Source organism: Onychostoma macrolepis, chromosome 20, assembly GCF_012432095.1.
Source record: "Onychostoma macrolepis isolate SWU-2019 chromosome 20, ASM1243209v1, whole genome shotgun sequence".
NCBI lineage: Eukaryota > Metazoa > Chordata > Actinopteri > Cypriniformes > Cyprinidae > Onychostoma > Onychostoma macrolepis.
Window position 1 is genome coordinate 21004573 of NC_081174.1, and position 25791 is coordinate 21030363.

Genomic DNA, 25791 nt, shown 5'->3' on the forward strand with positions numbered 1-25791 from the left:
TTATGCTTATTAATGTTCACTATTCCTCTTAAATAAACTATTTAAAAAACTGCTTCCAAGACGGTCTCACATTTTGTACAAGAGATTTATTTAGGTAAATGTTTAGGTGAAATCATCAATAATCAGTGTTCTTAGTTTGTGTTAACACTTTAATGGCATGGCAAGACAACTGAAGTACAAAGTGTGCACAAAGTATACAATTGAAGTGTACAGATATAGAAACACAGAATGAAGAAAGCAAAGTTTATTTTAGCTTAATACAGCAACAGCAATCTTATTTTCATGAAATTAGTGAAACTTCTTTATCTTGAGATTGGAATGTGTGAAAATTGTTCTTACGGTTTTGATACTGTCATGTTTAACAAATACTATAAAGTGAATGCGTTTCTCTGAACGTATAATAAAATGCTTGAGGGAACAATTAATATTCTTTTACTCATTAAAACATTTTAAACCCAAGATGCCTTTAATAGCATAAATGACTGCATGTACCTTGAATAAACTGTTTTGTCTACATGTACGTGAGCTGGATTTGGTTGTTCTGGGATTTCAGTGACCCTTCTTTTAACCCCTTTATGCACGGGATCTCATTCTATAACCTCTGACCCCGTTGATCCCTCTCCTGGATGTTGGTTCTCTTGGGGCAAGGCCTCTGGCAGAAGCCTTACACGACCGCTCACATTCCTCCTTGGAGACAAAGTTATTGCCATTCCCTTCACAACCACCGAACCAGAATTGTGAGCAAGAGCCAGAGGAAGAATCAAAGTAGAAACGAGATGTCCATTCATAACAGGACCCAACATCTTGTGCCAAAGAGCACAAACGAACTGGACTATGATCCTGAAAACAAAAGAGATAATGTGTTGGAAAGAGGGTTCATACAAATAATAAAAGTTGTATGATGATAGATGAATACTGAGAGTGAAAAAAAAATAATAATAATCAATGAGCTGTTTTACTCTATGGGGGTAATCAGGACATCCTGCTCTTCCAAAACCATTAGCAGCTGTTACTCCATCAGAGCAGCAGCCATATCTATCAACAAACAGATACACACAACATAAGATAATGGAGTGAAATAGAATATGAATGGTCAGTTCATAGGTTGTGAAGTTTACATTATGTTAAATGGATCAAATTCATTGGACATTATTAAAATAGACTGTCAGTGATATATATATATATATATATATATATATATATAAAATATATCACTATGTATTTTTTATTTATATGATATATAACTATTATTATTTAAAATAAAATTTGTATACATTTCATTTTATTTGTGGTCTTTTCAGTGTTCAAAGTGAATCTGTGGGCAGATGATTTGACAATATGCATGTACCTGGACCTATGACAGTCATCGTGAGTACAGCCTTCCCCACGAGGCCCTGAGGCAGCAGTGTGGCCATCCGGACAGCAGCCATAATATGACTGGGCACAGTGCGGCCCAGTTACTGAGGGGTATGGATCGCTTGGTCTCTGAACTGTTAACATAGCAAATGTACAATAAAAATAAGCACATGAGAAATGGATACGGAAATTTAGAACTGCTACATATTTGTGACAGCTTTTTAACCTGAGGTTGCATCATGGGTATGAGGCACAAATCCACGCAAGGAGTTTTCATAACCATTGGAGTCCTGCACGCTGGGCACCACTAAAGCAAAGTAACACAAATACAGTATGAGGCTCGTAGCATGGGGCGTTTTAGACTTTCTATGCCACAGTCTGTCAAATATGATGATTCCCTTCAAGACTAATGTCTTTGCTGAATAAAGTACATATTAAAGTAGTAGCTGCAAGCACTTTAAGGCTTTCAAGCACATCCGTAAAAAGGAGTTATGTTTTATTTAGCAAGCATGTAACCACTTAGATCATAGATGGACAAGACCAGTTACAGCGAATACAGGCAACATAGGAAAAGTACAAAGTACAATACATGGTTTTTAAAAGTTTTTTAACAGTTATAGTGCCTCCTACGGTCTGATCTCCATAAAAGTTTGCATGCTTGTTTAGAATCATGCCACATGTACTCCTCTATTTTTGTGAAGCTTTTGCATGCACTTGACTACCGCCCTTTTCTAAATGACCCCGTTATAGCTACCCAAAGGGTAAAGTTATTAAACATTATTTTGATAATTATTGATCTAGTCTGTGTGTCCAGATAATTGTACTGCAGTGGTTTTCTTGAGGTTCAGCAAAAAATAAAAATACTAGTTCACAAAACTAGTTTTTTTAAAATAATCTTTAATAATTAATAAACAATTTGATTGACAGTAGTGGCCCTAGAGGTAAAGTTGTTCAGAATAAGGGGATCTATCACATGATATGAATACATATGATATGAATGCATATGTGAAAAGTCACGCAATATACAATCGTTTACACGCTTGAAAAATGCGATATCGCCCCCCAGTGGCTGATTTCCTTCAAACTTTTCACAGACCATTAGGGCCGTGAGTCAAACAGGCCCACCAAGTTTTATTCTGATTGGCCTCTGTTAGTCTCGCGTAGCCAGACCTTCAGACTGACGGCTGAAGGTCTGGGAACTTTGGCTGCTTTGAATGGCCAAGGTCCGCCCAAGAGGCCATTGAAAGGTAAAGCAACCAAGCGCTCGTCGTCAGTTGTAAACACGACGCTTTCTTCTTTCGTGAGAGGGTTTGGCGCCATGGCATTTTTGTTTCCAGGTGGAACGTTAAAGAACGTAACACACGTCTCCCGGAAATCCTGTATAATCTAACCAATTTGACTACGACTTCCATAGACATAATAAATACCTAGACGCCTCATTGGCCGCTCGACCGCACGTCAACGTCGCCGCCATATTGGTGCGGGCAACTCTCCATAAATCTCATACCGGGAAAGAAGAAAACATACCTGACTCGTCGGCAGCTTGAGCATCTACAGACCGTCTCACATTAATAAAAACAGATCTCGGGGTATTATCTTTAACAGGTAAGACTGAACACTTATTTCTGGATGTTTTTTTTTGGTCATTTTTAGCATTATGTTGACCGCTTAATTAGCCACCAGTGTCAGACTATTAATAGCTAGGGATATGGCTAGTAAGCAGTGAAAGCTGAGACTTTATAAGAAATCAAAGTTGAAATGAATTCTTATTAAGTTTTAACTTGTATTGTAGTTTATATCATACACTAAATTGTGTTATGAGCACAATATGTACAGAGAGCACTTTGACAAGGCAGTGTCAGACTGTCAGTATCAGGGATGGAGCTAAAGCATCTCTCTTTAATTTCACTATGTTTACAAAGAGTAAGTTTATCATCACTTGATTATAAGGATTTCATAGCTTATCATAAAACTGTGGACTGATTTTATATATATATATATATATATATATATATATATATATATATATATATATATCATATTCGGTCTGTGTTAAACAACTATACTTAGACATTTTGTTGTACAACGTAAACAGCACACACTCACACCCCAAACATTCCTATGTAGTAACATATTGAAAAATATATTGTTTCAGAATGTGTGTTTTCCGCATGGGTGTGTGTAATTTCCATTGTGGAGCAAAATGTCAAGCTTTGTCAAGTTGTTTACATTATTTTACTCATTCATTGAAAAACCTAATTAGAAAATATAGGAAAATCTTGAGGGAAGCAGTGGAGATTTAGTCTTTATTAGTCAGGTTTTTTCGTCACAACGAAATATATAAAATACTCAAGGAGCTCATTAATTAAACAATTTGGAATTCATGATCACATTTTTTTTTTGCTTGTCATTAGTTGTGTCTTACTTTGTTTAATAATTATTACACAAATACCATTATAAAACTGTACTTTTCACGATTATTTAATTTACTTTATAATTTACTATTAATTTATTCTTCATTATTGTCTATTCTGTATTCCACCCTTGATATTACATATTCTACTTGCTATTATTCATCTATTGTTATTAATTTATTTATTATTGTATTACACATATAACTTGTGCTATTATAAATCTATTATATCAGTTATTGTGCTGTTATACTCGCTTTATATATTATTCACTTTACTACCACTTGTACTACGTATACATTTTAATATTACATATCACATTTACTATATTTTTGCTGTGCATCAGTGCATATTAGTTTACCACTATAAGTTTTACTGGATCCATAAAGGATTATCAGTTACATTTGTTATTGTTTGTTGTGGAGTTTTTATCTGTATAGTGTGCTATGAAAATAAAAAGCAGAATACCAGTGTGTCCCTTTTTGATTTGTATTTGCTGGTTTTATTCAATTTTCTCAATGATGGTAAATTATTAGTGCTTAAATATGTATTATTTAGATTTTTTCCCTCAGTATTTCAAAGGGAACGAGCTGTGTTTTGACCTGAAGCACGAGAAAAGCTCAAATGTTGGGGTTGAAGACAGAGAAAGCAATGAAACAACTTATGTACATTAAAATGACATTATATGTATATGTCACAGTTATACTACATCAATATTAGAATTGTTAACCGAAAAAAATCAGCCAAATCAACACCAGTGTGAGCTTTTACAATTTCTTAAGAAAATTATTAATTTTCCAAGCCTAACTGAATAACTGGAGGCAGAGTTATTTTTAACTCCATGTAGATCACAAACCACTGAAATTGGTTGATAAATGTAAACGTTATCGTGTTTTTATCCCGAATAAACCGCAGCTCCCCCGTTTACCTCCATTTGTTTTTAAGGCAGTCTTGCCCTAACAAACATGGCGGACGTGTTGACGTATCGCAGCAACGGACCGAAGCGGCCAATGAGGCGTCTAGGTATTTATATGTCTATGACGACTTCGAAACTCCTGAAGTGTTTCCAGATAAGTGTGCCATATGCATCAGACCTTTAGCCAACGTTCCGTGGCCGTGACATCGGAGGCTGAGACTAGGCCTCTATTAACCCCATCTAATAGGTGCTCGAAATTCATTTGCCGATGGCGGCCATGTTTTTCAAGATACGCAAACAGCCATGGCAATTTAGACACAAACACTGCATGTGAATTTTCAAGTCAATCGGGCAAACGGATGCACAGTTATAGCAATTTTTATGTTTTTGCCTTATTATAGCACCACACAGTGGCCATATGGTGCGATTTTACTCATGCCACCTCAGATTGAGGTTTTACATTGAGTTTGGTGTGAATATCTAATCCTGTTAAAAAGGTATAGATGTTTTATGAAAAGTAGCCTCCGCATTTGTCGAAAGTTTTGGCATCGATCTGTGCGACGGTGAGTCAAAAACTCAAGGTTTTTTTTTGATAATTAATGATATTCACTCTCCAGAGAATTTTTCTGCACTGGTTTGTTTCAATCAAGCAAAAAACCTAGGTTTGTCTGTAGTGATCAAATCCGTCATGTGCGTTTTGTTTCCAGGATTCCAATGATATAAAACAAGTGTCTTAAAAGTTATTTTGTGAGTGAATTTGTACTTTTGATTGTTGTAGCGCCCCCGTCAGGCTGATTGGGGCAAGCCTTGGTGACATTGTAGATGGGACGGGTACTACCATCTCTCAAAGTTTCAGGTCTCTATGCTATACGGTTTGGTCTGCCCAATCACTTTTATTCCAGAATGATGATCTTTGAGAATCTTAATAGTTACAATAGGGTTTCAGCGCTATGTGCTTGAACCCCTAAATACACTGAACAAAATTATAAACGCAACACTTTTGTTTTTGCCCCCATTTTTCATGAGCTGAACTCGAAGATCTAAGACTTTTTCTATGTACACAAAAGGCCTATTTCTCTCAAATATTGTTCACAAATCTGTCTAACTCTGTGTTAGTGAGCACTTCTCCTTTGCCGAGATACTCCATCCACCTCACAGGTGTGGCATATCAAGATGCTGATTAGACAGCATGATTATTGCACAGGTGTGCCTTAGGCTGGCCACAATAAAAGGCCACTCTAAAATGTGCCGTTTTATCACGCAGCACAATGCCACAGATGTCGCAAGTTTTGAGGGAGCGTGCAATTGGCATGCTGACTGCAGGAATGTCCACCAGAGCTGTTGCCCGTGAATTGAATGTTCATTTGTCTACCATAAGCCGTCTCCAAAGGCAGTACATCCAACTGGCCCCACAACCACAGACCACGTGTAACCACACCAGCCCAGGACTTCCACATCCAGCATCTTCACCTCCAAGATCGTCTGAGACCACCCACCTGGACAGCTGCTGCAACAATTGGTTTGCATAACCAAAGAATTTCTGCACAAACTGTCAGAAACCGTCTCAGGGAAGCTCATCTGCATGCTCGTCGTCCTCATCGGGGTCTCGACCTGACTGCAGTTCGTCGTCGTAACAGACTTGAGTGGGCAAATGCTCACATTCGATGGCGTCTGGCACTTTGGAGAGGTGTTCTCTTCACGGGTGAATCCCGGTTTTCACTGTACAGGGCAGATGGCAGACAGCGTGTATGGCGTCGTGTGGGTGAGTGGTTTGCTGATGTCAGCGTTGTGGATCGAGTGGCCCATGGTGGCAGTGGGGTTATGGTATGGGCAGGTGTATGTTATTGGACAACGAACACAGGTGCATTTTATTGATGGCATTTTGAATGCACAGAGATACCATGACGAGATCCACAGGCCACAATCAACAACCTGATCAACTCTATGCGAAGGAGATGTGTTGCACTGCGTGAGGCAAATGGTGGTCACACCAGATACTGACTGATTTTCAGAAAATATTGGGGGCAAAAACAAATGGGGGCAAAAACAAAAGCGTTGCGTTTATAATTTTAAACAACAAAAGTGTTGCGTGTATATTAAAATAGAAAAACAGTTATTTTAAATTGTAATAATATTACACAACAGTTTTCACTGTATTTTTGACCAGACAAAGACAGCCTTGGTGAGCACATAAAACATCAATTCTTCTTTCAAAAGCGTGTATACAAATACAGTCAGTGACCATGAAGAAACTCACTTTGTGCACCAGGGCAGGGCTGTGTGTTGCAGTTCTCCACAGCATGAGGTCTGGAGAAAGCAGAACATCTTTCATCTGGATATTGATTGTGATCCAAATCCATGCAAACCACTCTGCGGTCACGAGTACCAGTTCCACAGCTACGAGAACACTGAAGGATACAGGGAGAGAGGTACATGCTTAAAACTGATCAGATTTCTCCTTTACGCTCGTCCTCTCCTTCCTTCTCTCACCAGGCTGAAGTCATTGATATAGTATCTAAAAACTTGGTGGCAAGCTGGCCTCTGACAGGATCTGACATCATGTGGACGTGCAAGACCCCTGCAATGGTGCTCAGGGATGCGTTCTCCTCTGCCCCCGACACAGAACACCTCTCGTGTCTGCTGTCCCTCACCGCACGTCATCGAACACTGGAGGAAACAAGAGAATATAACAACAATCAAAGTTAGAAATAACAGAGCAACACCTGTGTGAGAGCATCTGTTGATATTAATTAAATAACTACATACATCACCAAAGGGACCGGCACTGTACTCGGCACAGGGGTGATCGTTGCAGGCCTTCTGGGAAGCTGGTTTCCTGAGGCCTTGTGCAGTGCAGTGAGATTCATCAGCCATTGCTGATGTGCTCTCAATAATACAGTACACACTACGTGTCTGCACTCCTCCACCGCAGTGAAGTGAACACTCTGAAAAGGTGCTGTATGTGTACCTACAAACACAATCAGTCACACAATTTTAATTTTGAAGCACTTTATTTGTTTTAGGGCTGTTGAATCGATTAATCACGATTAATTGCATCAAAAATAAAAGTTTGTTTACATAATATAAATGTGTGTACTGTAAATATTTGTATGTATATATAAATGCACATACATTTTAAATAAATATTTACATGCATATCTTCATATTCATGTGTGACTTATTACATATATTTCTTAAATATATACATGAATGTGTGTAGAGAGAGAGAGAGAGATTTTATATATTATATACACACACACACACACACACATTAGGGCTGCACGATATATCACATGTTCTAGGCACCTGCCTACGATCGCTCGACCAGGGGGGGCCCCAAACACAATGAAGAGAGAGATATATATTTTTAAACTATGGGCTATCTACAACAGTAAAGAACAAAAACCCCAGAAGACAAATATAACAACCAATAGGGTAGAAATAAACCTATTTCCATGTTTTCCACCTTTATATGTACGGAAAATGCGCTTTCTTTCTCTCGTTCTCATTCAGACGTACACACGCGGAGATGCGGACAGAAACTTGTTGTCAGCGCTGCCCTGCAAATTGATCAATAAAATAGTTCTGCAGCTAAAAAGCCACATGACATTTTTTGCGAGGTTCTTGAAGCAGTTCAACTTAGTAGACGTTGCTGCTGAACACAGCTGAGACGCACAGACGCAGGTATTTACAAGCTCGCGATTATGGAAAGGGGCGTTACATTTCCGATGAGTACTTGTGGTGTTCGGCCAATCACCATGCACTGTGCCAGTTGGCCAATCAGAGCAGACTGCACTTGTCGGAAGGAGAGACTTTGTAGAAAATGAAGCGTTTGGGAGAGGCGGTGCATAGAGGACCTACAATAAATGTACAGTATTTGAAAAATAATGTGTTTTTTGAACATTAAAGCATGTCAACATATTCTGTTACACCAAATACACCAAAATAATGATCTTTAAAAAAAGCATCATATGACCCATTTAAAACAATCGGTTGATACTCATGAAGACGGTCACTTATCGCCCCCTACTGACATTCAATGTCACCTGCAGAAAGTGACCGAACAATACAGAGATGGGCAGTCTGTAATATAATATAATAAACAAAAGCAAGCAAGTAAAAAACAACAGAAAGCCATGAAAATAACTGTATAAACAAAGTAGTATCAATCTATGTATGCAAGCATACACATATACTGTACATATTTTTCATTATACATGCATACACATCACACATGCATAAAATTGTACATAAATCACCTGTAGGTGTCCAGATGGGTGGCAGCTCCAGTGCCATGTCTAGAGGTGACAGGAAGAGAGTGATCCTCAAAACCCACAATCTCCCCATGGCTCACCGCCTTTCAGCAAAGATAAGGGTGTTAGAATGAACTGTTTGTGTGTGTGGTTTTGTGCTGTAGTCAGTGTACACGTACTCTGCAGACTCCCTCCACACAGACGTCTCTGCGGCCCACGTAGCACGGTGTGCCATCCACCACAGCAGGTCTGTGACGGTAGTAGAAGTTTTCACCTCTTGGCACACACACAAGCTCACATGGGTTTGAAGCTGGGCCAAAACACAACAGGTCATGTGATTATATAAAGAGCCTCATCTTGGGACACCAGTGCACTGAATTGCCTGAGGGAGGTTTTTGACCATAAAAACATATGAAAGTTGTTTTCCATAGTTTTCTAACTTAACCACTGATTACATGTTAAACTCTTAATTTCTGCACAAAAGTCTTTCACTCGTCATTTAAGAAAATAAAGCTCCAATTTAAGCCGCTGTGAAATAATCGTTTAAACAACAAATAATTTCTCTTAATCAGTAAATATTTTTTTTTTTTTTTTAAAATCCTTAAAAACAGATTATTTTATAAAAGGCAAATATCATTATTTACATTTGTTGAATTAATAACAACTTAAGTTTTAGAATCAACTTTTTTCTTGTTTATGTGTAAATAGAACCAAATTTAATGAGGTTTATTATTAAAAAAAGAAAACAGTAAATTCATTCAAGATATATTCTCTGAAACCAACCTTTAATATATTAAATATGAATAAAATACAATTTATTTATCATTTCATTTTTAATTCAGCTACCTACCTTACAAACAGTAGCTGCTGCAGCTCAAAAACACAAACTAACAAAACATACTTAGTTCCTCATATAAAAGCTGCATCATCAATAAAATTTTATTTAGTCAATGCTTTGTGTAATTTTCTACCTCCATAGTACGGCTGCCATGTGTAACGTTTTCCCTGGAACTCCATTCGGTCAAAATGAGAACACTGCTCGTCACGGAAATCTCTAGATCCAACAGGGCATTCCTTTATAGAGGACAAAAGTTATAGAAATGTATAAAAATTTTTTTAAAAATACATGTTTGAGCATTTTTTGGGGTGTTAAGTTGTTTACCTGTGTGTTACAGAGTTTGTAGGACTTGGATGGTCCAACGCAATTGTGCCCCCCATCCGTCCTTAATAATGAAAAATAGAGGTTGAGTTATGAAGAAAAGGGTTCTTATAAAGAAAAGGTTTCAAATAAACACACACATTCACCTACCTCATAGTGTTGCAGACCCTGGTTCTCACTGCTACTCCAGTGCCACAGGTGCGGCTGCAGGCTCCGTACGGGCCATATTCACCCCAGTAATCATTAGACGGCTGCCTCACCTACAACCAAACACAAGATCATGGTGGGGGAAAATTTCAATCTGATATGATGGTGTGAACACAGATTTAGTAGATCTGATGACCGATTTACTAAATATCTAAAATCATTTATAGGCTACTCATTTTTAAGTGCATGTATCATTTTTGTATTACTCACACAGAGAACTGCAGAGATCAAGCACAGGATCCCGAGAAGAGCATGGAGCATCATCTTCAAGATACAAAATCACACATTATTTTAATACGTTTCTAAATTTTTGCAGACCACAAATTATTCAGACTTCTATGATGAATGGTCACTTACCTTCTCAGTGTGTTACTTCGAATATCCCAAGTTCACCCTGTCACAGCGAGAGAGTTGTGGCACAGATGTCCATTCACTCAGGACTGAATAGCTCTCCCTTTGTGCATACGTACACAAACATACCAATACTACTCATCTCAGGTTACAATTAACCCCTCTTGGGAGAATATCATGCAGGATTCTTATCATGATAAAAAGGAAATGAATCAATGACTACTGCACAAATTTAATTTAGCTTAAAACCTTAAAATCACACTTAATTGATTACGGTTTGGTAAAAATGAAAAGCAGATTGAGTTCAACACAACATGTTTATTTAGACATTTTGGTGTAATTTAAATCTTCATTCAATCATTTTGTAGTCTTCTAGAATAAAGGTCAAGTTTATAGAGCATTTTTCAAATCAGTTTAACAGAAAGATACAAATTAAAAAATTTTGTTTCTACAAACATACAGCTTTAACTTCACAAGATATTAACTGACATACTGGAGTCATATGGATTACTTGTGGATTATTTTATTAGCCGTTTGATCTCTCATTCTGACGGCACCCATTCACTGCAGTGGATCCAACAAGTGATGCAATGCTACATTTGTCCAAATTGGTTCCAAAAAAGAAACAAATGCATCTACATCTTGGATGACCTGAGGGTCAGTACAGTTTCAGCAGATGTTTATTTTTTTTTCCAAAATATTTTTTAGAAAGAGAGAGAGAACATTATTATAGAAGCATAAGTGTGTATTGTGTGATAGATCTCACAGTGAGGCTCTTTTCAATGTTCTAACCACAGATGTTCCTCTTAGTGCCACTAAACATATAGCATTAAATCATGGAGGACACTCAGTCCTCTAAGCGGCTATTTTAGTCCTTGTCACTTTTCAGCAACCAAAATGATAGACGGTAGCTGTCATTGTGAAGGAGAATGCAGATTCACTGTGCCAACTTTACCTACAGGATTGGCTTCACTTCCACCCCAGCAACTAAGATCCAGACACCACGTATACTACTTATGGAGACAATGAACTTGGATAAGCAGGATGCATTGTTTAGGTGCCTATAACATTTCGTGAGGAAGTTCAATAAAATTCAGGTGTGTCATTTTCTGGATGTTAAGATCTTTCCTTCTATCTCCTCTTAATATGCAGAGACAACTAGAAGTCATTCGTATGTTGATTACCCTTAAAAATGTGTAAAAACTGTGGCTCCTGTAGTTTTATCAGAGCTGTCGGTTGAGCTTCTCAGCTTGCCTTTCTTTGGCATCCAAAGCGTATTTGGTGTCTTGAAGGTCCTCGATGGTCTCCAAGGCCTCCTGTAGATCCTTGTCAAGGGCGTTGTATTTGTCAGTCAGTATTCTGTTCTCCAGGCGGAGCTCCACGATGTGGCGACTCAGCTCCAGGTTGTAATGGCCACAGTGCCCACGTAGCTGCTCCACCTCCCTCAGCAGGACCTCCATACTCCTCATCAGTGACTCCAACTTCTCCATACTGTTCTGTTGATTTTTGCACTTCGGGTTTGTATAATATTCCTAAAAGAAACCAGAAGAAAAAGGATACAGACACGGGCAAACACAGACTGAAATCCTCCGTCGCGTCTCTGTCTAATAGTGTCCGTTTTAAACAAATCCAGTTTGTTTAATCCCCTCCTTGTCTCACCTCTTTCTCCTGCCCCCTGCTAATCTCTCTCTTTTTTTCTTTTCTATATAGACATCAGTGTTCTTTAGCTGATGTTGGCTTAGGTTACCGATTTTACAATGGACATCAAGTGTCAATCCAATACCTGTATTAATTTTAACTAAATCTAAAACTCCTAAAAACCATTTTGTCAATTAAAATAAAATATGGTGTTGTTCTTTGTTTTTCCCCTGTCCTTCCTTAGTTTCCTTATATGGTTATTTTCCTGTTCTTGATTGTTGATTTGATCCCAGGTGTGTCTCCTTAGTTCCCTCGTTATCCTTAGTTCAAAAGCCCCAGTCCATTCAGTTCATGTTTGTCAGTCCTTGAATGTCTTCCTTGTGCTCTCTGTACCTCATTTAATGATTAAAGACTCGTTTTGTGAAATTCCTCATCTCCGTGCTTCCTGGACCCCCCGGTGAAGCGTGACAATATGATTATATGTATTATTTATTAGATAAAACCTATAATTTAAAAACTATAAGAAATATAACTTTGTTGAAATACTAAAATGACTAAAACTATTTTAAAAAAGGCTAAATATGACAAAATCACAAAAATTCAACTTAAATTAAAATGAAAATTATACTAATATAAAATCTAAATATTAATAAACATTATAACAAAATATAAAATAACACTGTTTAACAGCAAATAATACAAAATGTCAGCAAAAATCATTGATATTACAACAAACAATTAGCGAAATGCATAGGCTGAAAAGAAAAATGTGGTATAAGTGTAATTTACCATCCAACATGTAATAGCTAAATATTTTATTAATATACCTGGCATATTACAAAGTGACATGCATTCATGCCAAAAAAATACTGTAGAGTTTGACTGAATGAATCAACCACCTTTGTTATAATCAACAACATCCATATGAAAAGTGTTTTCTCCTCAAATTAGTTGCACTGTATTCAGTATTGTTTTTCTCCATTGCCTGTGACAGACCTTCGACCCATTTTTGGGTTGTGAAAACTACTAATCCAAAGGACATTCTGTTATTTTCTAGATGGTAATCCTCTTTATTAAAGTGAAACACCTCCCTAAAAACATGCCTGGATGCACACACGCAAATACACGTTACACCTACAGACAGGAGAACTTTGGTTGATTGATGTACAGTATCTTCTGCTCATAATGCCTTACGATCAGTCAAGCAAAGGTAAAAGTGCACCTTGCTAAACGTTAAGCCACTAAAATCCCTAAGGTGATTACCATGCCAACACAAATACTTTAGCCCCAGACTGTGTGACTGCTTATTCTGCGGTCTTCTCACTTTAGAGGCTAATACTTAAAAGGGCTCCAGAAAAATCTGATAAAACAGATTTAATGGATGAGCAAAATGCTGATTTATAGAGCAAGAGAATTAAGCTTGCAGCTATAAAACAAAGAATGTAACATCAGGTTAAAGTCTCACGCATAGTCTTTTAATCTGATGGCACAAGTAAAGCGACACAAACAGTCCAGAAAACATTATCAGGGATCAGAGACTGCATACAAAAGAGAGACACAGAGAGAAAGCCATAAAGACAGCTTGCCTAAATTATCGCCACATTTAGCTTGTTACACAAACATAACTGCTGCTAAAAAAAAAACAGCTGCTGCTAAAACATTGCTGACATGTAGTACTTTTTTGTGAGTTATGGCCCTGCAATTCTTACTGTTTGTTCTTGTTTTCCCCATATGACAAAAATATATATTTTTTTGTTTGGCATAAATATATTTAAATATATACTTATTTTTTTCTATCTAAAATATTTTTAAACATATTAAATACAATAAATAGCCTATATTTGACAAACTACATTCAAACATATTACATAAAACAGATATTTTATTATTATTTTATGTATTTTTACAGGTATATACAGTATATATATATTTAATTCCGTTTTGTATGCATATTTTAATACATGCATTTTAAATATATTATCGCCTACATATGTTAAATATAATATATTTAAAATGCATATATTAAAAATAAATGCATACATACAAAACGGAATTAAATGTTCATAATAAACACAATAATATTATACTATATATATTATATGATATATAATAATAACTATACAATATATTTAAATATATGCATTGCATTCATCATATCATTGCATGTGGACAGTTCTGTTTGGCAGTCACTGATCTATGATAGTCTCTATTACAGATCAGTGGTTGCCGTACCAACACTCGGCCAGTTGCGCAGTATCATAGCAACGCTATTGTAAACAATACTCTCTCATTCATCGCGCTGTTATATTTCTTGGAGTAGTGCTTATTAACGCAACTGAAAATGCAGCAACCCGAACCTTTAGCAGGGGAAGAGGCAGACGACTCTGGACCATCTGTTGAGTCTAAAAACCCAGAGGAGAGAATTACAGCCCGTCGCCTCCGCATAGCCGCACGAAATGAGGCCAAAACACGGTAAAACATTCATCTCGAGTTCATTAGCTCGGTACCTTGTTTCATTAGCTAGCAATAACGTGGCATTCTCGGATCTTTCGGTAACTTATTCTGCATTTTTATACGCGCTATGACATACATATTGATTTTTTTTTTTTTTTTCAGTCAAGAGCTTGGCGAAGATTCCCAGGAAAAGGAGGATATTAAAGAAGAGATACGGAAAAGTCAGAAGGAAGTGGAGAAATGTAAAAGGGTCAGTCAGTCGTCTGCATTTAAATAACGTTATATATATTTTTTTCAAATGTAACGTTTAACGTCTTGCTTTTATTCCTATACATTATATTATATAGTGTTGGGGAGTAACTGGTTACATGTATCTAAATTACGTAACGTTAATTTAATTACAAAATAAATGTGATTGTAATCGGTTACAGTTACTGAGAAACAAATGTGTAATTCAATTACAGTTATGTAAATGTAACGATTACAAAGGAGGTTACATCTGAATTGGTTTTCACACAAAACCACATACAGATTGAATTGATTTCTTTCATAGATTGCAGTGACTGCTCTAAAATATGAGATACAAATGTTTCAGGAGTTTAGGACACCGAATATATTATTATTTGATATCTGTTTTATTTCCTATTTGGGTTTTCCAAGCCATTGTTAGATGCCAGTCATAACTACGCAAAGATCTAATTCCAAGAACAGAATCCTAGCTACTAAACCATTTTTTTGTTATGGTTTTAAATCTGTATTTAACATCAGAATGATCTCAAAGTAAGTCTAATTTTGTTGTGGTTAAATTATTATAACCTTAATTCAAGTGATTAAGACTTTTGAAAGTCTGACAGTAATCAGTGTTGAGTAATAATGTAAGGTTAAGCCTGCCTGGTTTACATGTTTGAAAATGATTAACAGTTGGAAACATTAGAAATGTAGAAAAGTAATCAAATGTAATCAGTTACCTTAAAGTAATTGAAATAGTTACACTACTTATTACATTTTAGATAGGGTAACTTGTAATATGTAACGTATTACATTTCCAAAGTAACCTTCCCAACACTTACATTATATTATATTATGATAAGAAATATTAGACAAGCAAATACTGTAGTTTTGAAATACTGTAGTATTGAATATTGTGCACATAGTGTGTGAGGTAGATCAGGATTTTCACTTTTCTCTGCCCTTTTTGCAGCACATGACAAAATTACAAAGTGATGGTCTAGAGTTGGTGACCAACATTCAGGTTACCGTAGATGCCAGAGAGTCTGACAGAAGAACAGAGCTAGAGGAGGCATGTCGACTGAGGTACATGCAATGAAACACTTCCCTCTATCACTGAAAGTCTTGTATCTCTGTAAAGTTTGTATTCATGCTAAAAATATATAATTTGATTCTATAAGGAGAGATAAGCTGGAAAATGAGGCCAAGTCCAGCCAGGAAAGGTTTGAGGAAATCACTCGCAAATGGACGGATGCTAAAATGAAACAGACCCCACTGGATCTAAGAGATGCTCTGAACAGCCAGCAACAACTCTGTGAACAGATTGTAGCAGACAAGAATAAACTGATCAGTGAGCTACAGCAGGTGAACTTCAGTCTGCAACAAATCCATGCAAAAACATATAGACTACAAATCAAGGGTAAATAAGAGTGTTTTTTGTATAGGAGCTGAAGGGAAGTGATGATCGCTATGTGAAGGACCTGAAAAAACAGGCTAAAGACATAGACCTGCTAATTGAGAGGATGGAAGAACAGATCTCAAATCTAAAAAAGTCATACCGAGAAGATCTGAAGCAGATTGAGGTGTTGTACTGCCTCCTGCAGGCTGGAGGCCAGATACAAATGATCATTCCACCCTCATAACATTCTTCTTAAATGTTTGGTTTAATATGAAATGAGCAACTACACTATATAAAATGGCATAGCTATGAATGCACACTATTTTCTGTCATTTATTTTCTGTGAACATTAAAGAACTCGTTTGATGATGAGAGGAGAACGTTGTTAACCAAACACAGGAAGAAATGGGAGCATCAGATGAAGGAACGAAGCGAGAAAGAGGTACAGTATGTAAAAAAAAGTAATACACAAGTTCAAAACACACATTGGATTGAAACCGTTTTTCATGTGAATAGTTTGAAACCACTTTGACAACAGCATCTTTCTTTGCAGCTGAAGAACATGTTGCAGGGTTTAAGTCTCCTGGAGGAACATGAGGACTTGCTGCAGAAGCTGAGGGTTCAGAAAGCTGAAGAATACAACATAGACAAAATCAAAATGGATACAGAAGTGCAGGTGAATTTGATATGGACTAAATTATGAGGATAACTTTTAACTGTACGTACTGCTTCCATGTAACTATATGCTTGAGACGGTAATGCTGTAGGTACAAATAAAAACCTGTATTTGTGTTTGTCTGTGTGTGTGTGTGTGTGTGTGTGTGTGTGTGTGTGTAGAATTTAAGAAAGAAGTTACAAGAGGTGAAGTTCAACTGCCATCTGAATGAAGAAAAACTTGATTACAAATATGAGGTGCTAAAGAAAAGAGAGGAAGAAAACGCCATCTTAAAATCCCAATTGAAGAGGAAAATTATAAGGTATTAGAACTTTTACAGATTAGTCTTGGTGCACTAACATTAAAAGTTTAAGGTCAGATTTTTTTTAAAGAAATTAATACATTTATTCAATCAAAATGACTGTTTTTAACATTATAATAGTACAAAATATTTCTTAATAACTAAATTAAAATCATTTCTGAAGGATCATGTGGCAATGAAGACTAGAGTAATGGCTGCTTAAAATTCAGCATTTCCATCATAGGAATATATTACATTTTAAAATATAAAATAATTATTTTAAATTGTTATAATATTTCACTATACCAGTAATCACCCCACTGCAGGAAAACAGTCATGATTCCTGGTGATTTTAAGTTTAGAACTGGCCTGATTTTTTTCCAGAATGCAAGATATTCTCAACAACCTAAAGTCTAAATGCGCCAATCAAGAGAAGCAGTCGAAAGCAGAGGAACAATCACTGAGAAATGACTACGCACGCATCAAACAACAGTACAAAGATATGCAGAAGAAAGCAAGGTGAGTGCACTTACTCTCATCATGACTTAGAAAGACATTCAGACAGTCCCAGGACAAACCTTGTTTTTGTGTGTTTGGAAAGACACTTTGCAGCGTTGGATGCCGAGCGTTTTGAGAAGATATGGTTGATAAGTGAAGGTGAAGTAAAGGCCCTGGCACACAGGGCGCTGGAGACAGACAGAATAATTCACGAGCAGCAGCTGGGTCTGGCTTGGGTGTCTCCTCCGCTCCCCTTCATGGAGCGCTCCGGTCCGATCGAACATAAGACCCTCAGGACAGCCTCACAGGCAGCTGCAGATACCCTGCAAGAGGAAACAGGAGGAGATTCAGTGGAGGAATCTGAGGGTCTCGAGGACACTGGTAGTGGAGTGAACAGGAGATCAGTGAAGAGAATTCTGGAGCTACTGTGTGACGAATTGGTGAGTGTGTGATTTTGGCTGATTCATTAGTTTGAGATATTTTTAACTGCTTGAAATCTTGAACATCTTGAAATTGTTCTTGAAAATCTTTCACGCATATTAAAAAATATATCATAATCCCAGAATATAGGATCTTATTATGGTCTTAAATGGGTTTACTATCTCTCATGTTGTTCCAAACCTGCATGACTTTCATTCTTCTATGGAACACGAAAGAATATATTTTAGAATGTTTAAACTATTTTCTCCATATTATGAAAGTCAGAGAGGTGTAATGTTTTTTTAGACCTATATTTTTTGTGCAAAGTAAAACACTCTAAATCTATAAAAGAGGGAAAGTTAAAAAGTCTGGGTATGAAACCAGCCTGAAATCCTTGCTCATTTAACTTTTCAATGCTTTTCAAAAGTAATTAAAGAGACACCATAAATACAGGGTTTCTATGGGTCTTAAAAAGGTCCTTCCACAAATTAAGATCTTAAATTATTAGAGCAGAAAGTTGTGAATTCATAAATTCATGGCATTTTGTTTTCCAGTACAAATATCTAATAGGGAATGAAAACTAGTTTTCCCTTTCAGTTAAGCTGATATTTGTTCTTGTTTTATTCATGAACTTCATTTAGATCAGTTTTACAGAAAAACATCTTATATGTCATTTTGCTTCACATAAAATGTATCTTTTTAAGAAACTCTAGACATTTGCACTGAAAAATATGACTAAATAAAGACAAAAAGGCTGAGGAAGAACATACATTTTTTTAGCCGTGTGATCAGAAGGTATAGTAAAAGTTTTCTTTACTTAATTTTACCTTCATAAAACCTGCAGAAACCCTGTTTTTCTTTTCAAAATCCTCTTAGGAGACAGCAAAAATCCCCTAATCCATAAATCACCATTGTGTGTGACAGTGAAACTATATGTGACCCTGGATGACAAAACCAGGCTTAAGTGTCAATTTTTCGAAATTGAGATTTATACATCATCTGAAAGCTGAATAAATAAGCTTTCCATTGATGTATGGTTTGTTAGGATAGGACAACATTTGGCTGGGATACAACTATTTGAAAATCTGGAATCTGAGGGTGCAAAAAAATCAAAATATTGAGAAAATTACCTTTAAAGTTGTCCAAATGAAGTTCTTAGCAATGCATATTACTAATCAAAAAGTTTTGATACATTTACTTAAGAAATTTACAGAATATCTTCATGGAACATGATCTTTACTTAATATCCTAATGATTTTTGGCATAAAAGAAAAATCAATAATTTTGACCCATACAATGTATTTTTGGCTATTGCTACAAATATACCCCAGCGACTTAAGACTGGTTTTGTGGTCCAGGGTCACATATCTGCTCTATCACCACATTTTAATCACAAACTCTTGCAATATTTTATTCTATCTCTCTTTCTTTCAGGGTTTTCTCGTAGAGAGTAAACTGCTGAAGCTGGTGTCTCATCTGGAGAAGAATGAACAGTCCCTTATAAAGCTAGATTGCATTTTCACAGTAAGTACAATTAGACCTGTGGTTCTCAACTGGGGGACAGGAACAACTAGGGGGCCTCAGCAAACTTACACGAGGGCCCCAAATAAGTCTATAAATTGTTTAAATAAAGTTAAATAAAATGGCATAATTAAGATGCTAAAGAAATTTGAAAATAAAGATATACAATAAGACATCAGAGGTGCATATCAGCTTATATAGAAGGGTCTTTGAATGTTGTCTTGTACAAAGGGGAGACTTGGAGTCAAAAAGAACCACTGAAAAACCAGGAAGTCTGATGTCTCAGTTGATTTCTTCTTTCTTTTATGCACACAGGCAATAGGGATCGAGAGTGAGAACGATGTGCATAAAATGGCTGAGTTCTTAATGAATTACAGACAGCATGGCCGAGAGCAGAGGGAACTGATGGAGGTAAAGGTGGATCCATCACAGCTCAACCTCTCACTATGCCACTCTGGAATCAAAATTAAATATGTTGCATTTCTCTTTTGTGTTTTTGTTAGGAAGAGGAGACAACCAACAACCAACCCTCTGACATTATCCATCATAATGATCTACTAGTGGCTTTGAAAGATTTTACCACCCAATACTGCAGACCCCAGTCAGTGCACTTGCATTTCAAACCTAAAAGTTTCTGCTGTCATACATATTCCCTAAAATCAACTATTTGTTTTTATGTCCAGTGATCTTCAGGTCTCACAGAAGAGCAGTGTTTTGGGGCTGGATATGAGAGATGACTCTGAAGATACAGCATACTGGGAGAGCATAGCTAATGTCATCCCAGAGTCCAAACTCAGGCTCTGGAGTGCTCTAGATACAGCTCTCAACAAGTACCAGTAAGTATGCATTTTGTTGTCAATAATTATAGCATACTACGCCCAAATTAAAACCTTGATTTGGACTCAGAGAAATTAACATTAACAATGCTGTTTTATTCCCAGTACTGTACTGACTGATAGGGCTAAGCTTCTGGCAGATACACAGAATGTTCAACAACAGAATACTGAGCTCAGACAGCTGCTGCATCTTTATACAACCTCCAAGGTGACTGACTGTCTGAGTGTGTTACGTGATGTTAAAGTTCAGTTTGGCTGTTCTCAAATCATATAACTTGATTTCTCCTGATAGGCCAGTGCTGAGCCAGAGATGCAGCCCACCAGGATGAGGCAGTTCCACATGTGATATACTTTAGAAAAATAAAATGATGAAATTGTATTTCTGTATTTGTAATCTAAATGATGAAAAACATGCATTTCAGCACTGCAATTGAAATTTTCGAGCTTAAGTTAAATTATGAGGATAGAAATAAACCATTTTCAGCACAAAAATCTGAATACTTTTTAAAATATTAATTGCTAAGCATGTAAGCTGGCAGGGGGATACAAACACATTTGTGCTTCTGAAATTATCTTGATCTATATAGTGTAGTAGTTAGCTATCTCTGTGCCGTACGTGGTCGCTTGTCGAGCATGAAAAACAAGTTTTATTTAAATTCTGAATATATTATCATATACAGCATGCAAAGACCGCTCCCTTTAAATTTATTAAAAACTGTCAATCATTCATCACAATCTTACAAAGTTCCGTTTTAACCAATGAATGTGACCAGACAATGAAAAAAAAAATTTTTTTTAATGAAGTTACGAGCATGAGAGAACTCGGCGCTGGACAAAAAGCGGTAAGTGCGTGGATTACAACCTAAACACCTCTGATTGGCCATTGCATTGTAGAAATCAACAAACATGTCTTTGATTGGCTACTTTGCTCCCCTCTGCAAAAATGCATTGTAAAATCATTTGACGCTTCCCAAAGCAGAAGATACACTGAATTGTTTGCCAAATCTATTTCGTTATGCTATTATTACGAAGAAAACAGATCCTAGACCAGGAGTTATGGGCAGTTTTTCCATCCGAACTTGGTGACCCCTGAGTTAGAATATTATACATGCTAAACTAAAGTCCGGCCATCCCCCTCGGTCCGGAGGGGGGCACAGGGATGTCCGTGGGGGGGAATCTATGTGTCATGCCCTTGAATAGGTCTTACCTGTGAAGTTTTAGACGCTCCTTTGACATGGTGTGTTTTTGTCTTACTGGACTTCTGCTGTCGAACAGAAGCATTTGATTCCTGAGAGGACAATCAAAATGGAATAAATATTTACATGTTGTTGTGACACAAATGTGTAATGTAATAGTCTATATCGCCATGCCCTTGAAAATGCCACAAGTTGGAAAGTCTTACCTGTGAAGTCTCTGACACAAATTCGACACTGTCTGTTTCTTTGTTTTTGGATTTGGGCTGATCTTTTGATGCCTATGACAGCAAACACAAGATAATCAACATTTATGTGTAGTTGTGAAGAAAAAAATCTATGCGTATTAAAACATGTCATCATGCCCTTGAATATGTCTTACCTGTGACCTTTCTATGGTCATCTATGTTATTTAAAAAATATATATTGTGTTTTAAGATTCTATGAATGGCCCTAATACTCACTTTTGCTTTTGGAGAAGGTATAACTTCTGGGGTATGAAAGTACTCAGTTTTATTTTATTTTCGGTCACACATGCTCTTCTCGGCCCATTTTTCTTCGGAGTCCTCCAATCTTCCTTTTTTCACATTGAAACACTTCTGTAATATTCTGTATGGAAGGTTGTGTTGCAGAATGTGCTCCCTGTACCGGCCTTGTGATGATGCATACATTTTTTGTATGAATGTTGCTGGCCAATGGTGAAGTTTTTTCAGTAAGATTTTGTCTTTGACAATACAGAACCAGTTTTCAGCATGACAATTCGTGTCATGGGTTTTCTGTAAGTCATCGTGATCTCCGACAGACTCCCTGTCGTAGTATCTTTTCAAATCACCAAGCATTATCCCTGAACAGAGTGGAAAAATTGGCATATAGTCTTATCAGAATATCCAGTATCCCTGGACAATGGTATTTGTTGTTGCCCATTTCCGTTTCCTCTTGGATCTTCAGTAGATATGACAGTGTCAAGTGCACTAGCAAATTCTTTGGTAAAGGGAGACCTGGCCAGTATTTTTTTAGCCTCTGGTGGTATGTAGTCATCCACTGCCTGCTTCTCATCCAGTGTGTCTTCCGGAATTTTTCTTCCACGAATGTGGTCATGAAGTTGTTGAACACACTGAGTTACACACTGTGTGTTTGCTTTTGTGTAGAAGAAATGGCACATATGCACTTGAAAATATCAACTGCCCTCTTAAGACTTGTGGTGTTGATTAGTTGTGCCACACAGTGAGTGGCAAATTCTTTGAAGCCCTTGTCAGTAGTTCTTCTGCCAATAGCTCCTTGCACTGCCTTAATGATATGGGCAGAACATAGGTGAAGAACAAGTGCATAATATTAACAGCATCAGTAGGAGTTTAAGTAAAAACATACTCAAAGTAATTTCCAGTGAAGTTCGGAAAAGCTGCAGACTGCATGATGATGTGATCCTGGAGATGATGTTGACACAGAAAATCATAAGAGACACAGATCAGTCATGGGTCATTCTACAGAAACGTCCACTTTTGGTATGGCAAAATGTCTTAAAATTTTTATTTCTTTTTTACATTTAAACTTAGACCACATTATTAGATTACCTTTTGACTTTATGAATACATATAAATGACAGCTTAATCATATATTTTTTTGCTTTTTTGTGCAATTATTTCAAGACCACATGTATCATTTTTTTGTCACTGGTGTTACCTTCTTTAGCAATATTAAAAGTTTTTATGAAATATTATTTCTAAAAAAAAATTCAGCACATGTAGTCAGAGTTACAGAAAAATAACGAAAATGCAAGAAATAAGGAGATTATGTTTTATTTATTTAATGTGACAGACAAAAACAGTACAGTAACACAGTACCACAGCACAGTAACACCAGTGACATACATTAGGGCTGATATACTGATCGTCACTGGTGTTACCCATAAGGAAGGTAACACCAGTGACAGTAACACCAGTGACAATTTTCCTGAAAAATGCATTTTACAAAATGTCTGCTGCAAGGTATCAAGCCACATGTTGTCAATCATGGTATACTCACTAAATTAAGTAGTTTAATCCATTTGTATTATAGTTTTTACATTTCCCTAACAATAAATAGGTCACACCAGTGACATCAACTAAAAGCTTCATATGAAATCAATTTATCATAACTGAAAAGACACAGTGGACAAAACATCGGCTTTTTTTCATAGATGTTTAGAAAATAGGAAGGAGGAAGTCGAGTGAGGTCATCAGTGTGATTTTTTTATTCCAAAATAAAAGACTTTTGTTAAGCGGTAACACCAGTGACACAACTCCAGAGGACCACTGTTTTCATTATATATTTTATATTTTTTTGGCATTTTGTTTTATTATGCCATTTATATCATATATTTGATAGTTATGAATAGACTTTTGTATTTTAAATGGTAGAAAATCCTGTTTTTGACCTCAAAATAAAGCACTTTCCTGCTGTACATGGCTGTGGGGACGAGCAGTTTTGTGGTACTTGGAATTCTATATAATTAATAAAAAAATAATAATGCCACATTGATGCCTCAGGAAGGTGTAATTGTTCAAATAACATATTGTTTCTTTTTAAAATATAAAAAAAAATTGTAACCCTAATGTGTATTTCAATTGTAATATTTCTTTAAAGTCTAGGGACAGAAAAGTGGACGTTTCTGTAGAATGACCCTCATACAGATTTTGGTCAGGATATGTCCAACATCTGCAGGTGGATCCATTTGGAGTGCATCTATACACCGAGACAGGACTGGTAATTCTTGTACAATACCTCAGAAAAGGATGTCCTGTTACATTGCATTTAGATTAGTGCTGGGCGGTATACCGGTTCATACCGAATACCGGTGTTTATTTTTCTTATGATACTGGTTTTCACCCAAATTTAATTTGTCTTTTAATTAATGAAATTTAAACACATTTTATTTTTTTTGTTAAATAAAGGGGATTTACTATTAAAATTAAAATATGGAAGAAATATTTTGTGATTATTTATTTAAAAATAAATATTTTTTTTCAACAGTAGCAATAGTATCACATACATTCTACTAAATAATAGTAATATATTTCTGGCACAGTGTCTTTAATATAAACTTTTATTTTGACGGGTTGCCGTGAATACCTTTAAATTTCTGTGTGTAGCTGTATGATATGACGCTGGTTTTACTCAAATGAAACGGTAAAATGCTCGTGAAGTGACTCTCAGAGCAGTTCTGGAGACGTTGTTTATGTATTTATGTCCTCATGTCATGGCAGATGCTGAAATCACGGCGAGCGTCACGCGCGCGTGTGTAGTAAAAAAAAGTTTTCTTCATCCTTATATTGATACTATCAAACTTGTGAAAGTCGTGTAAGTCCTCCAGATCTTATCCATAAATCGTGTTTTTTTTCACTCTACCCATTTCAACATAAAACACTTTCTAAAACCAAATTATCCGTATGGCATGCGCAAAATGAATGTCAGCGTCCTTTAGTGATGTAACGAAACTTAAAGGCCGTGGAATCCTGGGACGTAATATTAATTTTATTATTGTTTTTGTTTTTTGGTGTTTTTTGTTTTTTAAACGACTTCTTGCTGCATGAAAATATTATATTATAAATGTGTACATAATTGTATATTGACCGTATTTATTTTAAAAGTATATGTATAAAATAAATATATGTATGAAGGAGTAAAACGATAAGGAAGGAGGATGAGTACAAAGTTATCTTGACGTTTGAGACAATGGGTGAAATGAGTAATCCAATGCGATTAACAAAGGTACTTAGGAAAACCATTGGGGAAATTAAATCAGCCAGATACTTAACCAACAATCGGATAATTGTGATGTGTATGAACAAAAAACAACAAGATGTGGTGACTAAAATGAAGGAGTTAGGAGGACAAGGAGTTAAATGTCATGTGCCTGGCGAGATGAAGGGCATTAAAGGGGTGATTACTGGAGTTCCAATATCTTTAACAGATGAGATATTAAGAAACCAGTTAATGAACGAAAAAGTAAGTGATGT

The 25791-nt window shown here is 36.4% G+C and overlaps 2 protein-coding genes and 1 long non-coding RNA gene across 3 annotated transcripts; 1 reads left to right on the plus strand and 2 right to left on the minus strand.

Moving 5' to 3' along the window:
• Positions 1-111: 111 nt before the first annotated feature.
• paplnb (papilin b, proteoglycan-like sulfated glycoprotein) lies at positions 112-10756 on the minus strand. Its single transcript, XM_058756101.1, has 14 exons — positions 10660-10756; positions 10513-10566; positions 10246-10355; positions 10099-10159; positions 9908-10010; positions 9116-9246; positions 8943-9040; positions 7450-7651; positions 7174-7350; positions 6941-7091; positions 1583-1663; positions 1349-1490; positions 960-1035; positions 112-840 (listed from the first exon to the last, which is right to left on the minus strand). Exons 2-14 carry the CDS (start codon positions 10564-10566, stop codon positions 574-576), a joined length of 1653 nt encoding a protein of 550 aa, XP_058612084.1. The 5' UTR covers positions 10660-10756; the 3' UTR covers positions 112-573.
• Positions 10757-14259: 3503 nt separating this feature from the next.
• drc1 (dynein regulatory complex subunit 1 homolog (Chlamydomonas)) lies at positions 14260-21784 on the plus strand. Its single transcript, XM_058756965.1, has 16 exons — positions 14260-14763; positions 14908-14995; positions 15947-16059; positions 16155-16338; positions 16419-16556; positions 16728-16814; positions 16926-17048; positions 17210-17349; positions 17713-17847; positions 17930-18266; positions 19681-19770; positions 20083-20178; positions 20271-20368; positions 20451-20603; positions 20709-20811; positions 20896-21784. Exons 1-16 carry the CDS (start codon positions 14633-14635, stop codon positions 20947-20949), a joined length of 2070 nt encoding a protein of 689 aa, XP_058612948.1. The 5' UTR covers positions 14260-14632; the 3' UTR covers positions 20950-21784.
• On the minus strand, positions 18014-24520 carry LOC131527703 (uncharacterized). The gene is made up of 6 exons (XR_009267722.1): positions 23819-24520; positions 23165-23220; positions 22261-23083; positions 22006-22077; positions 21811-21891; positions 18014-18149 (listed from the first exon to the last, which is right to left on the minus strand). It is a non-coding gene; the product is annotated as an uncharacterized LOC131527703 (long non-coding RNA).
• Positions 24521-25791: the final 1271 nt, after the last annotated feature.